The sequence below is a fragment of the Heterostelium album genome (genome assembly GCF_000004825.1).
Source record: "Heterostelium album PN500 unplaced genomic scaffold PPL_contig17, whole genome shotgun sequence".
NCBI lineage: Eukaryota > Evosea > Eumycetozoa > Acytosteliales > Acytosteliaceae > Heterostelium > Heterostelium album.
In genome coordinates, this window is record NW_008805094.1 from 104733 (window position 1) to 123006 (window position 18274).

The 18274-nt window shown below is 33.8% G+C and overlaps 8 protein-coding genes across 8 annotated transcripts; 3 read left to right on the top strand and 5 right to left on the bottom strand.

Moving 5' to 3' along the window:
- Positions 1–3: 3 nt before the first annotated feature.
- On the bottom strand, positions 4–759 carry PPL_07564 (autophagy-related protein 101; the record flags this gene model as incomplete). Its single annotated transcript, XM_020578399.1, has 4 exons — positions 4–93; positions 154–381; positions 440–658; positions 730–759. 4 exons carry the CDS (start codon positions 757–759, stop codon positions 4–6), a joined length of 567 nt encoding a protein of 188 aa, XP_020431634.1.
- A 207-nt stretch (positions 760–966) lies between these two features.
- On the top strand, positions 967–1364 carry PPL_07565 (uncharacterized protein; the record flags this gene model as incomplete). Its single annotated transcript, XM_020578400.1, has 2 exons — positions 967–1194; positions 1290–1364. The coding sequence occupies 2 exons, from the start codon at positions 967–969 to the stop codon at positions 1362–1364; spliced, it is 303 nt and encodes a 100-aa protein (XP_020431635.1).
- Positions 1365–1458: 94 nt separating this feature from the next.
- On the bottom strand, positions 1459–3024 carry PPL_07566 (uncharacterized protein; the record flags this gene model as incomplete). Its single annotated transcript, XM_020578401.1, has 2 exons — positions 1459–2762; positions 2805–3024. The coding sequence occupies 2 exons, from the start codon at positions 3022–3024 to the stop codon at positions 1459–1461; spliced, it is 1524 nt and encodes a 507-aa protein (XP_020431636.1).
- A 203-nt stretch (positions 3025–3227) lies between these two features.
- On the bottom strand, positions 3228–4760 carry PPL_07567 (uncharacterized protein; the record flags this gene model as incomplete). The annotated part of the gene is made up of 1 exon (XM_020578402.1): positions 3228–4760. The coding sequence occupies one exon, from the start codon at positions 4758–4760 to the stop codon at positions 3228–3230; it is 1533 nt and encodes a 510-aa protein (XP_020431637.1).
- A 593-nt stretch (positions 4761–5353) lies between these two features.
- PPL_07568 (YEATS domain-containing protein) lies at positions 5354–9518 on the bottom strand (the record flags this gene model as incomplete). Its single annotated transcript, XM_020578403.1, has 8 exons — positions 5354–5527; positions 5604–5732; positions 5811–6899; positions 6962–7053; positions 7121–7520; positions 7587–8448; positions 8519–8852; positions 8921–9518. 8 exons carry the CDS (start codon positions 9516–9518, stop codon positions 5354–5356), a joined length of 3678 nt encoding a protein of 1225 aa, XP_020431638.1.
- A 580-nt stretch (positions 9519–10098) lies between these two features.
- Positions 10099–11171, top strand: PPL_07569 (queuosine 5'-phosphate N-glycosylase/hydrolase; the record flags this gene model as incomplete). Its single annotated transcript, XM_020578404.1, has 2 exons — positions 10099–10626; positions 10725–11171. 2 exons carry the CDS (start codon positions 10099–10101, stop codon positions 11169–11171), a joined length of 975 nt encoding a protein of 324 aa, XP_020431639.1.
- A 331-nt stretch (positions 11172–11502) lies between these two features.
- Positions 11503–13633, bottom strand: eIF3s6ip (proteasome component region PCI domain-containing protein; the record flags this gene model as incomplete). Its single annotated transcript, XM_020578405.1, has 4 exons — positions 11503–12081; positions 12156–12317; positions 12388–12899; positions 13030–13633. The coding sequence occupies 4 exons, from the start codon at positions 13631–13633 to the stop codon at positions 11503–11505; spliced, it is 1857 nt and encodes a 618-aa protein (XP_020431640.1).
- Positions 13634–14017: 384 nt separating this feature from the next.
- eIF3s10 (proteasome component region PCI domain-containing protein) lies at positions 14018–17285 on the top strand (the record flags this gene model as incomplete). Its single annotated transcript, XM_020578406.1, has 2 exons — positions 14018–14066; positions 14179–17285. The coding sequence occupies 2 exons, from the start codon at positions 14018–14020 to the stop codon at positions 17283–17285; spliced, it is 3156 nt and encodes a 1051-aa protein (XP_020431641.1).
- Between the last annotated feature and the right edge of the window lie 989 nt (positions 17286–18274).

Consider the following 18274-nt stretch of genomic DNA (forward strand, 5'->3'; position numbering starts at 1 on the left):
TGATTATTTCCCACCTAAAAGAGCTGGTGGTTTGAATACATTCCAAAACATATCTACTACACCACCTGTGTTTTCTGATCCTGCAATCGAAATCTTTAAAGAATAGGTTAGTTAGGGAAGTTGTCTCTAAAATAATGAAAATCAATAACATACAGTAAAAGGGAAAGGATTTTGATCTTTTGCTGTTATTGGTGGTATGTTCTTATCTTGATTTACAATTACAATAATCTTTTGTATGGTATCTCTAAGTTGTTGAAATAATGCTTGAGAATCCAACGTAGGTACTAGTTGAAAAGTTACAATCCATTGTTCCCAACAAACGTTTTCTGTCGATGAAAAGAAAGTAGTTTTCTGTCGTTTTTCATAAAATGATACGGATAGCTATATAATAATTGTTAACTGGTGCACAAAGTAATAAAAGAGATTATAAAGTACTTACTTGAGCAGTTTTAGCTTTTCTTTTTATGATAGATGATAATAGTTCCTCTGATTTCTCTTCAACATGTTTCGTAGTTTGCTGATCGTCTAGCTTTGTAAATGTAAAATCAGTGCAATCTAAAGTTGCTTCTTTAGGTTTAATCGTACCAAGACATCGTTGAAACAATATACTATGTAATAGACATTGAACAACTTCTTTAAGTTGTGAGTATTGTAAATTCTATTATATTTACATTAATAAAGGGATATACGTAATACCTAATTGTACAATAGAATAAATTATATACCTACTATTTCTAATATATATTGTTGTGCGTTCATATTGAATATATTTCCATTTATATATTTGTGTGTGTATTAATTATTATAATATGAATAACAAACACAACACCATTAATATTATTAATATTTTTTTTTTTTTAATATTTTTTTTAAATAATTTTATTTTCATTTCTAAAATGATTCATGAAGTGATAAGATAAATCTTGAGCAGAGAAATAAGAGTATTAAAAAATAATTATAATAAAAATGAAAGAGTCTGCATGGGCAACATTATTTGTTGGAACATTAGTTGCTTATGGTGTTTTAAATCGTCCAAAGAGTACCATTATAAATGATATAAGAGATCTCATTAGCCATAAGAACATCACCAATAATAATGAAATTACAAAACAGAACTCTGTAGACGATACAAAAGCGACAACTGTGATTTTGGCAACACCAAACAATCAATTACCTACTTTAAGCATAGATAATGTAAGCAAAGCTATCAGAAATAAATACAACAACGCAATGAACAAATGTTAGCAGCTATGAACCCTCATACTAATTTCCACTAATATACTTAATAGTTATCCAATGTCGATAGTAGTCTACAAATATTTGATAAAAATAATACAATCAAAAGAAGAGTATTTTTTAGTTAACAACAATAGAAAAAAAAAAAAAAAAAACCTTTTTTGTAAATAAAAAATAAAATAATTTAAAATTAATTAATATATTATTATTATTTTAATTTTTTTAAATTAATTTAAATGAATCAAAGATAAAGAAACAGGATGAGTATAAACTATCATACTCTGATCTGGTGGTACGGAAAGATAAAAGTACACCATAACGACGTTTGACTACTGCACACTTGAATGTTGCCTTGAGTTGTTCATTACCGATCTGTCTGTCGAAACCGAGCATCTCTACCAAGCTTGCTTTATATTTGTCGAGTCTTGTGATTTTATCGCTGGCAACTCTTGGTTGTTCAAGTGATTCATTGTGGAAGTGCATGATAAGTTGCTTGTACTCCTCTTGGTTGACTGCCGATCCGATATCCTCATAGGTGATGCTAAAAACTGGATTGTCAATCTTACTCTTTGTGCTGGTGAACATGATCGCTTCGTTGGTGGAAAACTTTGCGGCAACCTCAAAGTGCTTTGGGATTTGCAAAGCGTATGACTTGATGAGGTGTGCAAAGATAGAGTATGACAAGAGTTCACCCTCGGTATTAGAGTTTCCTTCCTCTGTCAACTTGAAACCAGCCAACACAGCATCGAGTATATTGCTCCAGTGTTTCATGTCGCCGGCAGCGGAAATCAAGGTTGTTGTAAAGACGTGTTGCTTACCGATGACTACCATTGCAATCTGTTGGTCTTGACCTTTCGATTTGTATTGAAGTCTGAGGAATTCTACGTTGCACGATGGCAGACTGACGAGTTTGGCCATTGACGAGCTAAGGTCAACAGTAGAGTCGCGATCGGCACGAGTACGTACACGTTGTGCTTGTTGGGAGAGGAACTTTGACACCGATTCAACTTGCTTTGGGAATTGTTCGATCGAGTGAATCAATGTGAGATTGTCCTTCTCCGATTGATATTGGATAATGGTTGAGGTTTCACTACGCTTATCGAGAGTGACCTTCCATTGTTTTGGTGCAAATAGATTGTAACGCATAATGCTCTTGTTGTTGTCATCGACAGTCAGTGTACCTGTTGCTTCATCTAAAATGATATATTTATAACCTTTGGGTGAGAAGATTCCGAATGAGCTGACGGCTTTCTCATAGACCTCCAAGAGTGATGCCTCACGAGATGGTACCGACAAGGTGATTACATATGTAAAGTAGTCTTTAATAAAGAAGGATTGGTTGATCTTCAACAAAGTACCTTCGTTCTCCAACATATAGGACATGTAATATCCGTCATGTACTTGCTCGCCACTACCAATCTTTGTACTTCCATACTTTAATGATTTAGCTCCCATCTGTACGACTTGTTGCTTAGAGATTTCTAAAAATTCATCTGATGATGGAAGTACATCACTTCCTGTTGCAGCTTTAATTTTAAATTATTAAAATAGAAAATAAATATTAATACTCGGATGATGTTTATCTTTAGAGTAATATAGTAGTAGCATACCTTTGAGATCTTGAATGCTTACATTCAAGTTTAACATTCCATTCTCTTGTTGTGATTGTGAAGAAATGGGTGGTGTGAATAGTGCAACAGAGAATCCCATATTCTCAACTACTTTCCAACCCTTTGGATATTCTAAAGTGAATCCATGTGTAAATGTTTCGTATTTTGAGAATTCCATTCCTTTTTTACTTAATATTATTAGTGATAAGTATAAACTTTAATACTGATAATGAAAAAGTAAAAAAAAATCGAAAAAAATTAAAATTTTTAAAAAAAACAAAAAAAAACAAAAAAAAATGTAAAATTAAAAAAATAAATATTTTCATGAATATTTATGTCATCGATCGAATGTATTATTTAAAAAAAAAAAAAAATGTAAATTTATTTTTTATACATATCCTTTGAAAATAATGGATTATTTGAAATCAATTTAAGATCGATGTTTTGTTGTTTATCATCTTTGTCGTGTTGTTTGTCAAGCAGATCCTGATAAGCTTTTGTTGGTATCCATTCGGGGTGTGGCAATGCATTGTTGTCAGCAAGACAATCGACAACACGTTGTGCATCAATTTCCCAGCGATCCAAAGAGAGACTGAGATCGGAAATGATCTTTCGTAGAAATCTAACTAAAGAATGTCTCATCTGATACAAAACTTCACCGTGAGGTAGACACATGTGTTGTTCCAACAGTGACATGATTCCTGAACTTTGAAACTCGAGAGGTAGCTGAACGATCGCTTCTTTCAGTTCTTCAAAATTGTTGTTGTTCTCTAGATCGTTGGCTGTTTCTGACTGTGCCAATTCCTCTGTGAATTTCTTATCGTCAGCAACCCAACATTCATTATCATCATAGGTGATAGTCTCTTGATCTTTTGGTTTTATTTGATTTCCTTCAGTCTGTTGTTGTTCTTTATCTTCATTTTCCTCTATGTTATCTACATCTATTCTTTGTTCATAACAAGCTACTAATTGTTCATGTAACAATAGATTTGACTCTTCCATCTCTGTAATATATAGTCCAATGTCAAACATTGATTTACTGTTGTTGAGTGCCTTTGAAATGAGTGACCACAGTCCAATTGGATTCTCTTTCAACATCGTTGGGTATCTATATAGATAATTGCTAACCATTATCTTTTCTGCTGATTTAAACTGTGTGACTGCTTTATATTGCTTGTGATTTGGATGGGTTGTTGATAATACTTTTGTCATCATTGTTTGTTGTGACTCTGATTCTGACTTTGATGATGATTGATTTGTTTTAGATACTTTCCAACCTAAATCGATGGTTGGTATAACTTCAGAGATATTGTAATCATAGGTCGGTAGTATAGAAGACATTGTTTTGGGAGGTGTTGTGCTTTCAGAGAGTTTAAAAATGACACCACCTCCAAAGTTATTTAAATCACTATCTTGCTTATTATTATTGTTAACTCTATCATTTGGTTTATCTACTTCCATTTGTTGTTGTTGTTGCTGTAGTTGCTCATCATATGGAATGATATTTAATAATGATTGTGTTTCTGTTGTACTTTGATTGGGTAATGGCTGTTGTTGTTGTTGAGGTAGTTCTTTCTGTTCTTCTTTTAATAATGGTGCATTAGGTTTGCTATTCAATGTATCATTATAGAAAGAAGAAGTTTGACTTGATCTGTTCCTTTTCAGTAGTCGTTGATAAAGTGTACTCTGTTGAACAGCACTACGCTTGTTATTAGTGACACCAATGAAACCGTGATTGAATGTTTGGTCTTGTTTATCATATCCACAGTCAACGAAACCATTTTCGAGATCTTCTATATGCCAAGGAAACGGTTTTTTGAGTTTACATTCACATATGTTTTCACTAAAATCATATACATCATCATAGTCTTGATCATCCAAATGCTTATCAAGATCTGCTGAATAGTGAAGCATAGTAATCTATATCGATCTTGTTTATTATATATTTAAAAATAACAATTAAAACCGCTGAATGATTATAAAAAAAAATATATTTTTTTACTTGATAAAATAATTTATCTAAATCGTTGCATTAATTTAACTCATTGGTCAATTATATCAACATAATATTAGAGAAGAATTAATTGTTAATTTTTTTTGTAAACATTGTTATAAATTTTTATTAGATACAACCATATAAGAGAAATATCTTCTACAACTATGGACGATTGCCAAGTATGTAACCGTTACCAGTGCGACTGCTATTGTTTTCTGGAACACAAAGAGATCTCGAATTACTCTTTTTATTAAGAAAATTAATTCTTTGAATTAAACCACACGGAATATGCACATAATATTCATTTTCTTATAAATCTTTAAATTAAAAGGGAAATTTCTATAATTGTAGTTATTTTAATATAAATCTACATCAATATTTATAATAATTTAAACAAAACCAATAAATTACTTATGATAATCTTGAATTTTTTTATAAATTATATCAAAAATATTTTTAAATTAAATATCTCAATATATCAAAACTCTCTTGATGTGTCAATCGTAACCTTTTATTTGAATAATGCACAGTTTGAAATAAAATTAAAGATTGGTTGTGTTCTTATTGCAGTGTGAAGATGAGTGGGAACTATTATTTTAATGATCGACTCATCGTCTTTATCTTTTTCTTTCGAATAAACTTCATAGGTTTTACCGATTAATTCGATAATGAATTTCAAGGATGCCTGAATAGATAAAAAAAGGTCATGTTAGTTTTACATTTTCCAATTATTTATTTTTTACGATATCATTGTATCTTACCATATATAAAACTTCAGTTGCATTCAAATCATCTAAATTGATGTTTAACAAAGAAACCACCTCTTTTATGAATTGGATTTGATGAGTACCACTTGAATATCGTTTATTATTCAATAAAACCATTTGGCTCTGTGTAGAAGCAAAAAAACATTGTTAATAGATGTTAGATTGGAATATAGATTAGACAAAGCGAAATAAAATAGTTACTCTTGGATCAGGTGATGGTTGTTTTGATTCAGAATCGAAATACGATGGATAGGTGATACGAATTTGTGGGAATGAGCTGTTTAATGTTGTATATGATGTCAGACATGCAACACTACCACAGTGACGCTGTTTTTGATCAAAAAAGTCTGGTGTGTGGCCGGTACCACAGTATTTACAAAAGAAAATGGGATAGGGTCCAAGTGTTTTCTTGAGTGGTAGGTTGATCGTTGAGCTTATCATTTGATTGTTGTTGTTGTTGTTGTTGTTGTTGTTGTTGTTGATTGTATTCGGTGTGATATTGCTAGTGAGTATTGAACTGTTATTCATAACCAACGTTGATTTCGGTTCATTGAAGGCCACTGTCGTTGGTGTTGTCGCTGTTGTTGAAGAGGACGAGGAGGAAGAGGAAGTAGCTGCCGATGGTGAAAATAATGAGAGTGCCCATTGTGGTAGTGTAGGTTGTTGTTGTTGTGGTTGTGCTGCAGGTGCAGGTTTCTTAAATTTAGTTGCTTTTGGTTTTGGTGTTTGTATAGTTGGTGAAGGTAAAGGTGATTTACTCTCTTCTGTCTTTACAGGAATATTGTTGGTGATTGGTATAGTAGAAGTAGAGACGACAGCATTGGCTGTACTATTATTATCTCTAGGTGAAATTAGTTCTTGCTTAACTGTTATATTATCAATATTATTGATTGTTTTAATAGATGTATCTTGCTTTTCATTATTATTTGTTTCTTTTGACTCTAAACTATTATTATTATTATTATTATCTATTGTAGGTTTATCTTGTATCCTATCTTTAAGGTCAGTATCTTTGTCTATAATATTACTACTAGTGGTGATGTTGTTGTTGTTGTTGTTATCTTTGCTATCTTTATCTTTGAGTGCTTCATTGTTATGCTGCTCTTTATCAGTAAGTTTATCATTTTCCTTCTCTCTTTTGGTTGCTTTTTCCAAAAGAAAGTGTGCTCTTTGTAGATCAGTCATTGGAGTATGTTTGTGCTCTTTACACCAATCAATGATATCTCTTAAAGTAAAACTAGTATTTAGCTTCTTGTTGATTGACTTTCTAATTAATTTAAAGCGACGATACTGTAATGATATTAAATGAAATGTTAGTGATTATTATATCATTTTTAATAAAAGCTATATACCTCTGTTGATTTCTGTTTACCGACAGTCCATGACTTCCATTCTTCTAAAGATGAAGCTATTCTATATGGGAATTTAGATTTATTATCTTTTTCTAATGTTAAATATAGATTGTTAGTATCTTGGATTTAAATATTAAAAATTGATTCTCTCATAATTACCTCTTATCGTTGGATATCTAGTTGCAAGTGATTTAAGCTGTTCAAAAACAGTCTCTGATTCAATGGTTAAAACTGCTGAAATATCTCGCTTCTTACTTGATTTACTTTTTTGATTATTATCATTCTTAAAATCACTATCTTCTTTATCATCTTTCTCTTTCTCTTTTTCTTTTTCTTTTACTGTATCTTTTTCTTTATCTTTATCTTGTTCTTTCTCATTCTCTTTTTCTTCACTGTTATTATTATTATTATTATTATTATTATTATTATTTAATTCTTCAATCTTTGATTTTAATAACAATTTTTCTCTTTGGTCAAAAAAGAACCTATCTAAATTAATATCAGTTGTAGTCTCACCACCGACAGTGGTAATACCATATTGTATTGGAAGTTGATTTAACTAATTAACAAGTACAAGTAAGCTATGTTAGATGATAATCGATCAAACAAAGATATTATTGCTTACCTTTAAATTATGAAATATATCTATTGGTTTGTTCCTGTGATCCTTAAAGAAAAGTGTAACACGTACGGTAAACTCACCCCAGCCTCTTCTAGTGATATGGAATGGTGGATGCTCAAGTTCGATAATGTCGTTCGGTGCAAATGAATCGTGAAGATAGACTCTTACTTTTTTGATAAAGTATGAAAGATCTGGTTCTGCTTCAGGTCCTCTGACATACACCTTCCATTTATGAGTTGATTTGTCTGCACCTCTCTGATCAGGTGCTATTTGTGTCGATGTGTTACCAACAATAATTCTCTTTTTAACATAGAATCTTGAACTAGATTCCTCTGGTAGATTGGTATTCGTAGATGATGATGATAATGGTGATACCACTGGTGTTGTTGGTGATGGTAATTGTGTTTCACCTGTTACTGCCGATGCTGCTGCTGCTGCCGTTGATGACGATGTGGTTGTAGTAGTGGTTGTTGTTGTTGTGGTTGGCTTCTTTTTCTTTGTTAAAGGAAGATAAGGTTTGCTTGGAGTATTAGAGTTTGGTGGAAATTGAATTACATTGTTACTAGTTTGTAAAAGTGGATGTGTTTGTTGTTGTTGTTGCTGCTGTTGTTGTTGTTGTTGTTGTTGTTGTTGTTTATTTTTAATATTATTCTCTAAAAGTTCTTTACTGTTTGTTGTTGAGAATCCCATGAGTAAATCTCTGGACGGATCATCGTATGGCACCACCTTTTCATCAACAACAATACCACACTTGAGTAGAAGATCATCAAGAGTATCATAGGATATTCCATGCTTATTTCTGTTGTGATGTCTAAATCCTGTCATGTTATGGAAGTTCACTCTATGACAAACTCTACACTTTAATCTAATTAGATTATAAACACATTAGTTATTAATAAAGCAATATATCTAAACAACAATTAATAGATATTTACTGTAAAAATACACCATCATTTCTTCTATAGTATAATGGATAATCACTATCATTCTTTGATTTTTTAGTTGAACCACTGCCAGTGTTGGAAGTCGAAGAGTGATTGGAGGAAGATGAAGATGAGGTTGTCTTCTTGGTTGCCGATAAACTTGTTGTTGGAGCATCAGTTTTCTTCTTGAAATGTGATGATCGGTATCGCTGCATCTGATTGAGCATCTCCTTGACCTTTAAGATATTGGTATCGATCTTAAGTAGTTCATCCTCTTTGATATGTATCTCAAGTGTAAACTCTTTTTCAAACAATTTCGAAAGTCTATCGGCTAGCTGTACTCTATCTTTAAATCATAAATAGTAACTTGTTAGTCAATGAAATGAAACAAAATATTCGATAACATAAACAAACCTTGTTGATTATTAATGATAAGCTTTCTCCTTAGCTTTGAAAGTGATTGATTTAATATTGAAAATAAACTTGTATCATTCTGTCGATTATTGTTGTTATTGTTATTGTCATCGTTGTTGTCATAAGTGTAATGATGTCGTTGCGTCAGGGTCATTGGTTGACGAACATCTTCACCATCAACATCATCAGCAACAGAAGAATCATCATTACTCTTTTTCAGGTTATCTTTTCTTGTTGCTGTTGCTGTAGTTGTATTTATAATGATTGTGTTACTATTATTATTTTTTTGTATAACATTATTTAATTCATTTAGCTTGCTATCTAATTGTAATTTATGATTATTTAAAAGTGATGTGTAGTTTTGATTCAGTTGATCGATATGTAATCTTTGAATCTCTAAGAGTTGCTTGGTAAACTCTAAATATTTAGGATCACCTTGAAACTGTTGTTGTTGTTGTTGACTCGTCAACAAAGTATCTACAGCCAACTGATATGAATCAACCACATTATTACTACTAATATTATCTTTATTGCTATTAGTATCTGTTAAAGCATTGTTCTGGTTCACACTCATCGATGATTTGTCTTCATGACTCATATCTTTTAAGTAAAATTAAATTGATTAAAAAGCTATGATTGTTGTGCTCTTCAAATTAAAAAAAAAAAAAAAATTTAAAATCTTAAATAATTTTTAAAGTTCTCAAAAAAATTAGAATTATTATTATTTCATTTTCTTGTAAAATTTTGTTGCCCTTCAAAAAAATAATAATATTTTTAATTTATTATTATTTTAGTTTCAAATTTCCTCAGTTGAAATAAAATATTGTTTATTTTTATCATTAAATAATTAGAAGTTCTATTCGAAAAATTGTCTGAAAAATCAATTTCATTATAAATTTAAAAAATAAATAAACTTTAGATATTTAAAAATAAAAAATAAATTGATCAATTTATTAATATAGAATTATATTTTATGATTACTTGTGTGTCTATTATTGTTTTGCAAACCCGAATGACAAAACAGTTGGAAAAAGTGTGTGGGAAAAATATAAATCTTTCATTTTTCTCAGATCAAAAAACGAGTAATTTTTTTTTTTTTTTTTTTAATAAATCTATCTTTTTATCTCTTTTTTTTTTTTTTTTTGTATATTTTATATATATTTGTAACAACAAAAACTATGGATGTTTTAGAATTAATTAGAAGCAGTACAGATGTTGTTTGTCAACAATCAAAACATGTAAAGATCAACGATGCAAATCTGACAAAAGAGTGTCATGAATTCGTAACGCAACACAAGATCAAAGCACACAAAGAGATTTGGGCAGACAATGACTTTCATTTTTGTGATGTCGACAGAACACAACCTGCAGGTCACCCAACCTATCAATCAGAGTTGACTGCCAAGTTTATTATCGTTTTAGATTGTTTGAATCACTGTTTCTGGCCAGACGAATCGTTGGAGTATCACCATCTTGGAAATGGTTTGAAGCGAACACTACTCGCCGACTCCAAGGCATTCGATGCCGATCGTCTCATCACCGTTACACCAGAGATATTGAAGCAATGGTTCGACAGAGAGCTACCAAACGCTGAAGAAAGATGTCGTCTCCTCCAAGAAGTTGGACACGCACTCATTGAGCACTTTAACGGTAGCATTCGTGAATTGATTCTCTCTGCAAAAAACAGTGCATCTAAATTGGTTGATGTAAGTAGTAGTAGCAGTAGTAATAATAATTAATTATAATAATAATAAGAAAGTTATTAATTAATCTTTATTAATAATAATCATAATAATAATAATAGATTGTAACAAGATATTTCTGGGGATTCAGAGATAGTACTGTATATAAAGGAAGACAAGTATTCTTGTATAAGAGAGCACAGATTTTTGTAGGTGATTTATGGGGTGCATACGAAGGAAAAGGTCTTGGTCATTTCAACGACATCGAACGTTTGACAATGTTTGCCGACTATCGTGTACCACAAATTCTGAGGGAAATGGGTATCTTGGAGTACAGCGAAGAACTCTCAAAGTTGGTCGACAACAAACAAGAGATTCCAGTTGGTTCCGAGATGGAGGTTGAAATTAGAGCAGTCACCGTTCAAGCTGTCGAGAAAATGAGAGATGTATTCAACGCCAATCAATGTAACCTTTTAGCTTTGGAGATCGATTGGATGCTTTGGGGTAGAGGTGAAGCAATGTTGGATAGATTACCACCACACCACCGTACTTTTACCATATTTTATTAAATAAAATAATAAAATAAATATTTATTATGTAAAACCTCCCTGAAAAAAATTAAATATCTATAAACATGTTGAACAAAAAAAAAAAAAAAAAGATATTATAATATATATATATATATATATATATATATATATATATCTAGTTATAACCTAATTAATTATTTAGTTTTTAAATATTTAAATTATTTATTCTTATTATTATTATGTTATGATCATTAATTATATTATATATTTATTTTTTGGATATCTTTTGTTTTTTGTTTTTTTTTTTTGTTATCAAATGTTTAGGTTTGATGATCTTTCTTTTTAACAGAGAACATCAACGCGCTCGAGTTTAAAAGATAGTTTTAAGGGAACCTTCGAATTTAAGGATTGAGTTGATGAATGAATCGGTTTCTTTGGCGTGGAAACGGTTGTCGATGTGAATCATATCTTGGTCGATGGTGAAGTCGATGTCCATTTGGTTGTTCCATTTGTTGTCACCCTTACCCAAGACGTTGATGAGCTTGTGTTTGTAGCAGGTGAGTTTAACACGGAGATCCTCTGGATCCATTTGGAGGAGGGTCGCCAATTTCTGGATGGAGATACTAGAGTAGAGTGTGATATAACTACGAATGGTGGTCAACAATGATTGTTGCTTGACCTCTTCGATGAACAGCGAGAGTTGGAGACGGGGTGGGTCAAACACTGTCTGGTTCAATCCAGAGATGTACGGTGACACTGGTCCGACACAACGTGGTGATGCGAAAGTAAAGAGCTCTTCGTAGACAGCGATCTCTCCCTTTTGCATTCTGAGTAATTTTTCACCAAACTTCTCTTTCAACAAGTTGTTTACGTTCTCGTCGATCTTGCTTGGGTATAATGCTTGACAGATGGCCAACAAAGCATACATTTTATCAATCTTTTTCTCATTCTATAAAATAAAGATATAATGCAACGATTATTAATATTACTAATAAATATTAAATTATGATTGTGTAAACTTACATGATCGGCTTGGAAGTTTTGAGCCTTTGATTTCGAAGCCATTGAAATTAAAATGGTATTCAATGCTTTGTTTGCTTCGTTGTATCTTCTTGACATAAGATAGGCATAGGCGAGATAATAGTATAAGGTAATATGACAAGCAGTTACAAATGTATACATAGCCTATTAATTAATAATTAGTTTAATTTGTTAATAAAGTTGATTGATTGATTGATTATTATTTGTTACATACTCTTTTACCCATATCGATTAATTCCAATGTCTTTAATGCCAAAGTGTAATCACCGAGTAAACATTGTACACGAACCAAACTTATAATACTGTAATAACCGAGCATCTTGTAGACTGGATGAGAACAAAAGTCGTCGAGCGAGGATTCGGTACCAGAGGCGGGACTGTTGAAGATCTGTGATTTTCTGATGAGGAAGTAGAGGTATTGAATGACAGAGGTGGTATCCCAGATATCTGGATTCTCACTCAAGAATTCAACATCGGACTTCTTTAATTTAGCCTTGGCAAAGGTGTGATATTGATAGACAAACTCATCGACAATATCCCAAACCCATGCATTTGGCAAATCGATTTCGACTTCGGTTGGTGTTTGAGCGTCGAGAAGTGTGTTGAAAATCAATGCATAGTTTTGCCATGACTCTACACACACATGAATATTTGGTTGACTTACACGTGCATAATAATAACGATAGTAAATCTCCTTATATAATAAAATAAAGAATTTATCAGTGACTAAAAAATAATAATAATAATAATAATAAAATAAATAATAAATAATAAAAAATAAAGATGTTAGTTTAAACAAAGTTTTTAAATAGCTATTTTGTTATTATTATTATTATTATTATTATTATTTACATACAGTTATTTTCATCGATTCTATCACCTAATAATGCAAGGAATACTTCTACGGTTGGAAGTGCACAATTTGGATAGTAGATTTCACATGAACGGAAAAAGTTGTCATAAGACAAGAGAATGTCTTGATGTGATTGTGAACGGAAGTTGTTGAGGAAGGTGATCATGTAGTTGACGACTGGGGTGTAAAGTACGGTGGCTGGTGGGAGGAAGTTCAAGAATTGGTTAGATCCTTGTTGTTGAGCTTGTTGTGCTTGTTGGTATTGGTGGAGTTGTTGCAACTGTTGTGGATTCAAACTAATTGGGAATGACTCAACATTGGCGGGTGGCTTACGATGCTTTCCACCTTGTTGTTGTCCTTGTCCACCTTGTTGTTGTTGCTGTTGTTGACCATCTTGTTGTTGACCACCTTGTTGATGATTGTTTTGATTACGGTTCTTTCCACCACCAGCTTGTCTGTTGTTGTTACCTCCTTGCTGATTATTACGTTGTTGACCACCTTGACGTTGCTGATTGTTGTTATTCTTACGTTGGTGTTGTGGTCTACCACCTTGTTGTTGTTGTTGCTGTTGTTGTTGCTCGGCAACTGGTGCAGATGAAGACTCCATATTGTTGCTATTATCTAAACTAAATTAACTAATCTAAAATAGAACAATATTACTATTATCAATCAATCAATCCAACAATAATAACAAAAATTGAAAAAAACTTTTTTTGTTGAACTTTAAATTTATTTTATTTTATTTTTTTTGTAATTTTTTTGACGACTAAAAAAAAAATTAAGCTTTCCAACACAATTCACAAAAGTTTTTTCGTAACGTTGAACTAACTCAACAACAACCATCCCTTTTAAAAAACAATTTTTTTTGATTAACTATTAAGTCGACTATTATTAATTGTTTGACCTAATATATCAATTAACATATTTTTTTATTGATTCTTTAATTATTTAATATTAATATTAATTTATTATAAATCAATTTAAATAAAACATGTCTCAATATCTAGTTGTCAATGAACAATGTTTGACAAAGGCAAATGGTAAGTTAATATTAACTTATTAGATTCAATATCTATTTTAAAAATATTATAGATGATCATATATATATATATTAATATAAATTTATTATTATTATTATTATTATTATTATAGAATTTGTTCAAATGGGACAACCAATTGCAGCTTTGGACACAATGAGAGAGTTATTGTTGTTCAGAAACATTTGGCATCCATCGTTGGAACATGTCATGTCGTTGTATATCAGATTGTGTGTTGATATTCAACCAGGTACACCAGCAGCAAGAGATCAAGTGTTATACATTAAGGATGGTCTTCATCAATATCGTGGATCACTCACCAATCAAAAGGAGTTCAACGTTGTTCCATTGGACAATATCTTGAGAGATTTGTTGACTCGTTTGGATGCCAAGCTCGAGGAAGCCAAGAGTGCTGCCGCCGCAGCTTCCGAAGGTCTCGAAGCCGAGGCTGCCGCTGCCATCACCGAAGAGAAATTGAACCCACAATTGAAATTGATGTCGGAAGTCTACCAAATCCTCTTGGATATCCTCAAGCACAACAAGCTCGAAGCTATCTACCAGAAGATCTCTGCACAAGCCATCAACTTTTGTCAAGTCTATGACCGTAAAAAGGATTTCTACAGAATCGGTGAAATCTTCCGTAACCACGTAGAGAACCTCATCAAATCCGCCAATCAATACACCACACCAGACACCATCTACACTCACATCGATGTTCGTTTCTCACAGTTGAACGCTGCCATCGCCATGGGAATCTGGCAAGAGGCATTCCGTTCCATCGAGGACATCAACAGCTTGTTTGGTTTGCTCGCCAAGCCAAAGCCAAACGTGTTGGCCGCCTACTTCCAAAAGTTGGCACAAATCTACTGGGTTGCCGGTTCACACCTCCTCCATGCCTACGCTCTCTACAAGCATCTCTACTACAATAAGACCTACAACACCAACTTCTCCAACGAAGATTCAATGTTGTTCTCCTCGGTCTTGTTGGTTGCCGCCATCTCCTCGCCAGTCCAAGAGTCATCGCAATCCTCTTTGTTGCAATTCGACGCACAATCACAGAGAAACACATCGTTGGCTTCATTGCTCGGTCTCTCTGCCTATCCAAAGAGAGAGACTTTCATCGCTGAAGTTCGTCGTATCGCCACCAACGTCTACCCAGAGTTAGCCGATCTCATGAACACCTTTGATCGTCGTAGCTCACCACTCAACTTGGCCACTCAATTGGCACCAAAGATTGAGTTTATCAAGCAACACCCACAATTGGCCCAATACAACAAGTCATTCCTCAAGACCATCTTCACCAAGATCGCTCTCCAAGTCAGTCAAGTCTTTGAGGTCATCAAGATCAGCGAGTTTGTCAAGTTGATCCCATTCTTTGACCGTAATGAAATCGAATTGTTGTTGCTCGACTCGATCAAGCGTAAATTGATCGGTGCTCGTATCGACCACCGTAATGGTGTTGTCCGTTTCGGTCACTACGACTTTGATTCCGCCAACATCGGTGACCAATTGTCCAACTTGGCTCAAGGTGTCCGTAAGGCTCTCAAGATGATCGAGTCCGAGCGTAAGGACGACTCTGCTGCCAAAGTCAAGCGTGAAGTCTACGTCAAGATTATCAACAGTTTGGGTGACGAACACCGTCGTATCTTGGCTCGTAAGGAGATCATCGAGAAGAAGAAGATCTACGTCGAGCAACAAGAGCGTCTCCGTCGTCAACGTGAAGAGGAACAATTGGCTGCCGCCGCTGCCCAAAAGGCAGAGAAGGATCAAGCCATGGTCAAGGAGAACTTGGAGAGACGTGAGAATGAGAACAAGGAACCAACTCGTTCTCAAATGATCAATCAAACCATCAACGCCATGGACAAGGCCAAGGTCGAGATGGCCACCAAGGTTGCCAAGCTCTCAAAGCAAATCTACTATTTGGAGCGTGCCTTCAGACATGAGGAAGTCCCAGTCATCAAGTCTCAACTCGAAGCCAAGCAATCCGAGGACAGAGAATACTTTGCCGCTCAACAAGCTGAACACCTCGCCAAGCACAAAGAGAGATTCGAATTGGACGTCAAAGAGAAGCACAGACTCGCCAGAATGTTCGACGACATCCAAGCTCACACCAACAAGGTACTCGACCAAAGAAGACAACACCTCCCAGCATTGCAAAAACAACAACAAGCCAGATTCGAGAAGTTCATGGAGCAACAGGCTGCCGAACAAGCTGCCAAGAAGGCCAAGAAAGAAGAAGAGAAACGTATTGCCGAAGAGAAGCGTATTCGTGAAGCTGAGGAAGCTGCCCGTCTTGAAAAGGAAAGACAAGAAGCTTTGGCCAACGAAACTTACTCACAAAGAAAGGAAAGAGAGAGACGTGAAAAGGCTGCCGCCGATGCTGCCGCCGGTGTCTCTCCCAAGGAAGAAAACTGGAGAGGACGTGATGAGCCAAGACGTGATGAGAGTTGGGGAAGAGAGCCAAGACGTGATGAACCAAGAGAAGGTGGTTGGGGAAGAGAACCAAGACGTGATGAACCAAGAGAAGGTGGTTGGGGAAGACGTGATGAACCAAGACGTGACGATGGTCCATGGGGAAGACGTGAAGAGCCAAGACGTGACGAACCAAGAGAAGGTGGTTGGAGAGATGCTCCAAGAGATGCTCCAAGAGATGCTCCAAGAGATGCTCCAAGAGATGCTCCAAGAGATGCTCCAAGAGATGCTCCAAGAGATGCTCCAAGAGACGCACCAAGACGTGACGATGGTCCATGGGGAAGAGAACCAAGACGTGATGAACCAAGAGAAGGTGGATGGAGAGATGCTCCAAGAGATGCTCCAAGAGACGTACCAAGACGTGACGAACCAAGAAGAGAAGAGGGTGGATGGAGAGATGGTCCAAGACGTGATGAGCCAAGAAGAGAAGAAGGTGGATGGAGAGAAGGTCCAAGAGACGGACCAAGAGATGGTCCAAGACGTGATGAGCCAAGAAGAGAAGAAGGTGGTTGGAGAGATGGTCCAAGACGTGATGAACCAAAACGTGAAGAAGGTGGATGGAGAGATGGTCCAAGAGACGGACCAAGAGATGGTCCAAGAGATGGACAAAGAGGTGGATTCGGTCCAAAGCGTGACGAACCAAGAGACGGACAAAGAGGTGGATTCGGTCCAAAGCGTGACGAACCAAAGGACAACAAGAACAAGGTTGATGCTGATGGTTGGACCACTGTCGGAGGAAAGAAGAAATAAACTGCTGTTTGTTTATCTTGGACAATCAAAGAAATCAAAAAAGTTAATGTGGAATTCTTTTCTCAATTTTAAATAAAACAAAATTCATTTTTCGAATTCACTTTTCAATCAAATCACTTGTTTTTTTTATTGTAATTATGAAAATATTTAATCCAACATTTTTTATTTCTAATCATTCATTATCGTTCATTTATTTCTTCAATTTATATTAATAAAAAGATTATGTTTTGTTATAGATTTAAGAATGCTAGGCTTTAACTTTTTTGGAATTTTGAACTGACATTTAAAACTGATTTGATTTGTAAATTGAGATCTGAACGATTGTTTTTTTTTTCAAACCATTATCAGGATTTTTGATTAAAATAGGAATCTATAATATCAGATAAAGTTTATTTTTCTTTTCAAAACAAAAACCATGGTTTCCAATTTTCAAAATAATTTCTTTTTATAGTAATAAAGATTTATTCAAAAAAAACAAAATAAAAATTTCATTTTTCAAACTAAAATTAAAAAATAAATAGATCTTTAAAAAAACAATTAAAAATTAATTTATATGTCCAATGAATTTTTAAAACTGGGGTCTATTTTTAAGTTTTTTAAGTGTGGGTTTCTCTTATGGAAAAAATGGGGTTTTTAATTAAAAAAACACCACACACCCACCTGGTTAAAGTATATTATGTGGTGTATTTAAAATTTTTTTTACTACAAAGTATTAATGAGGAAGAATGATACGGATCTAACTTTTAGGACATTACACGAATCGCAATGAGAATTGTGTTGGATGTTCAATTTTGTATGTGGGGTGGTATATAGAGTGGGGTTAAATTTAAAAGAAGATGGTGATATATTTTTAAGAATGAAAAAAAAATCAAAAACAACACCCTCATTATATTAATATTATTTTTTAATATTATTTCTGGATGAGTTTGATATCATTTTTATATTTAAATGTCAAAAGAGTGAAGTGACGACACAGAAAAGTTAAACAC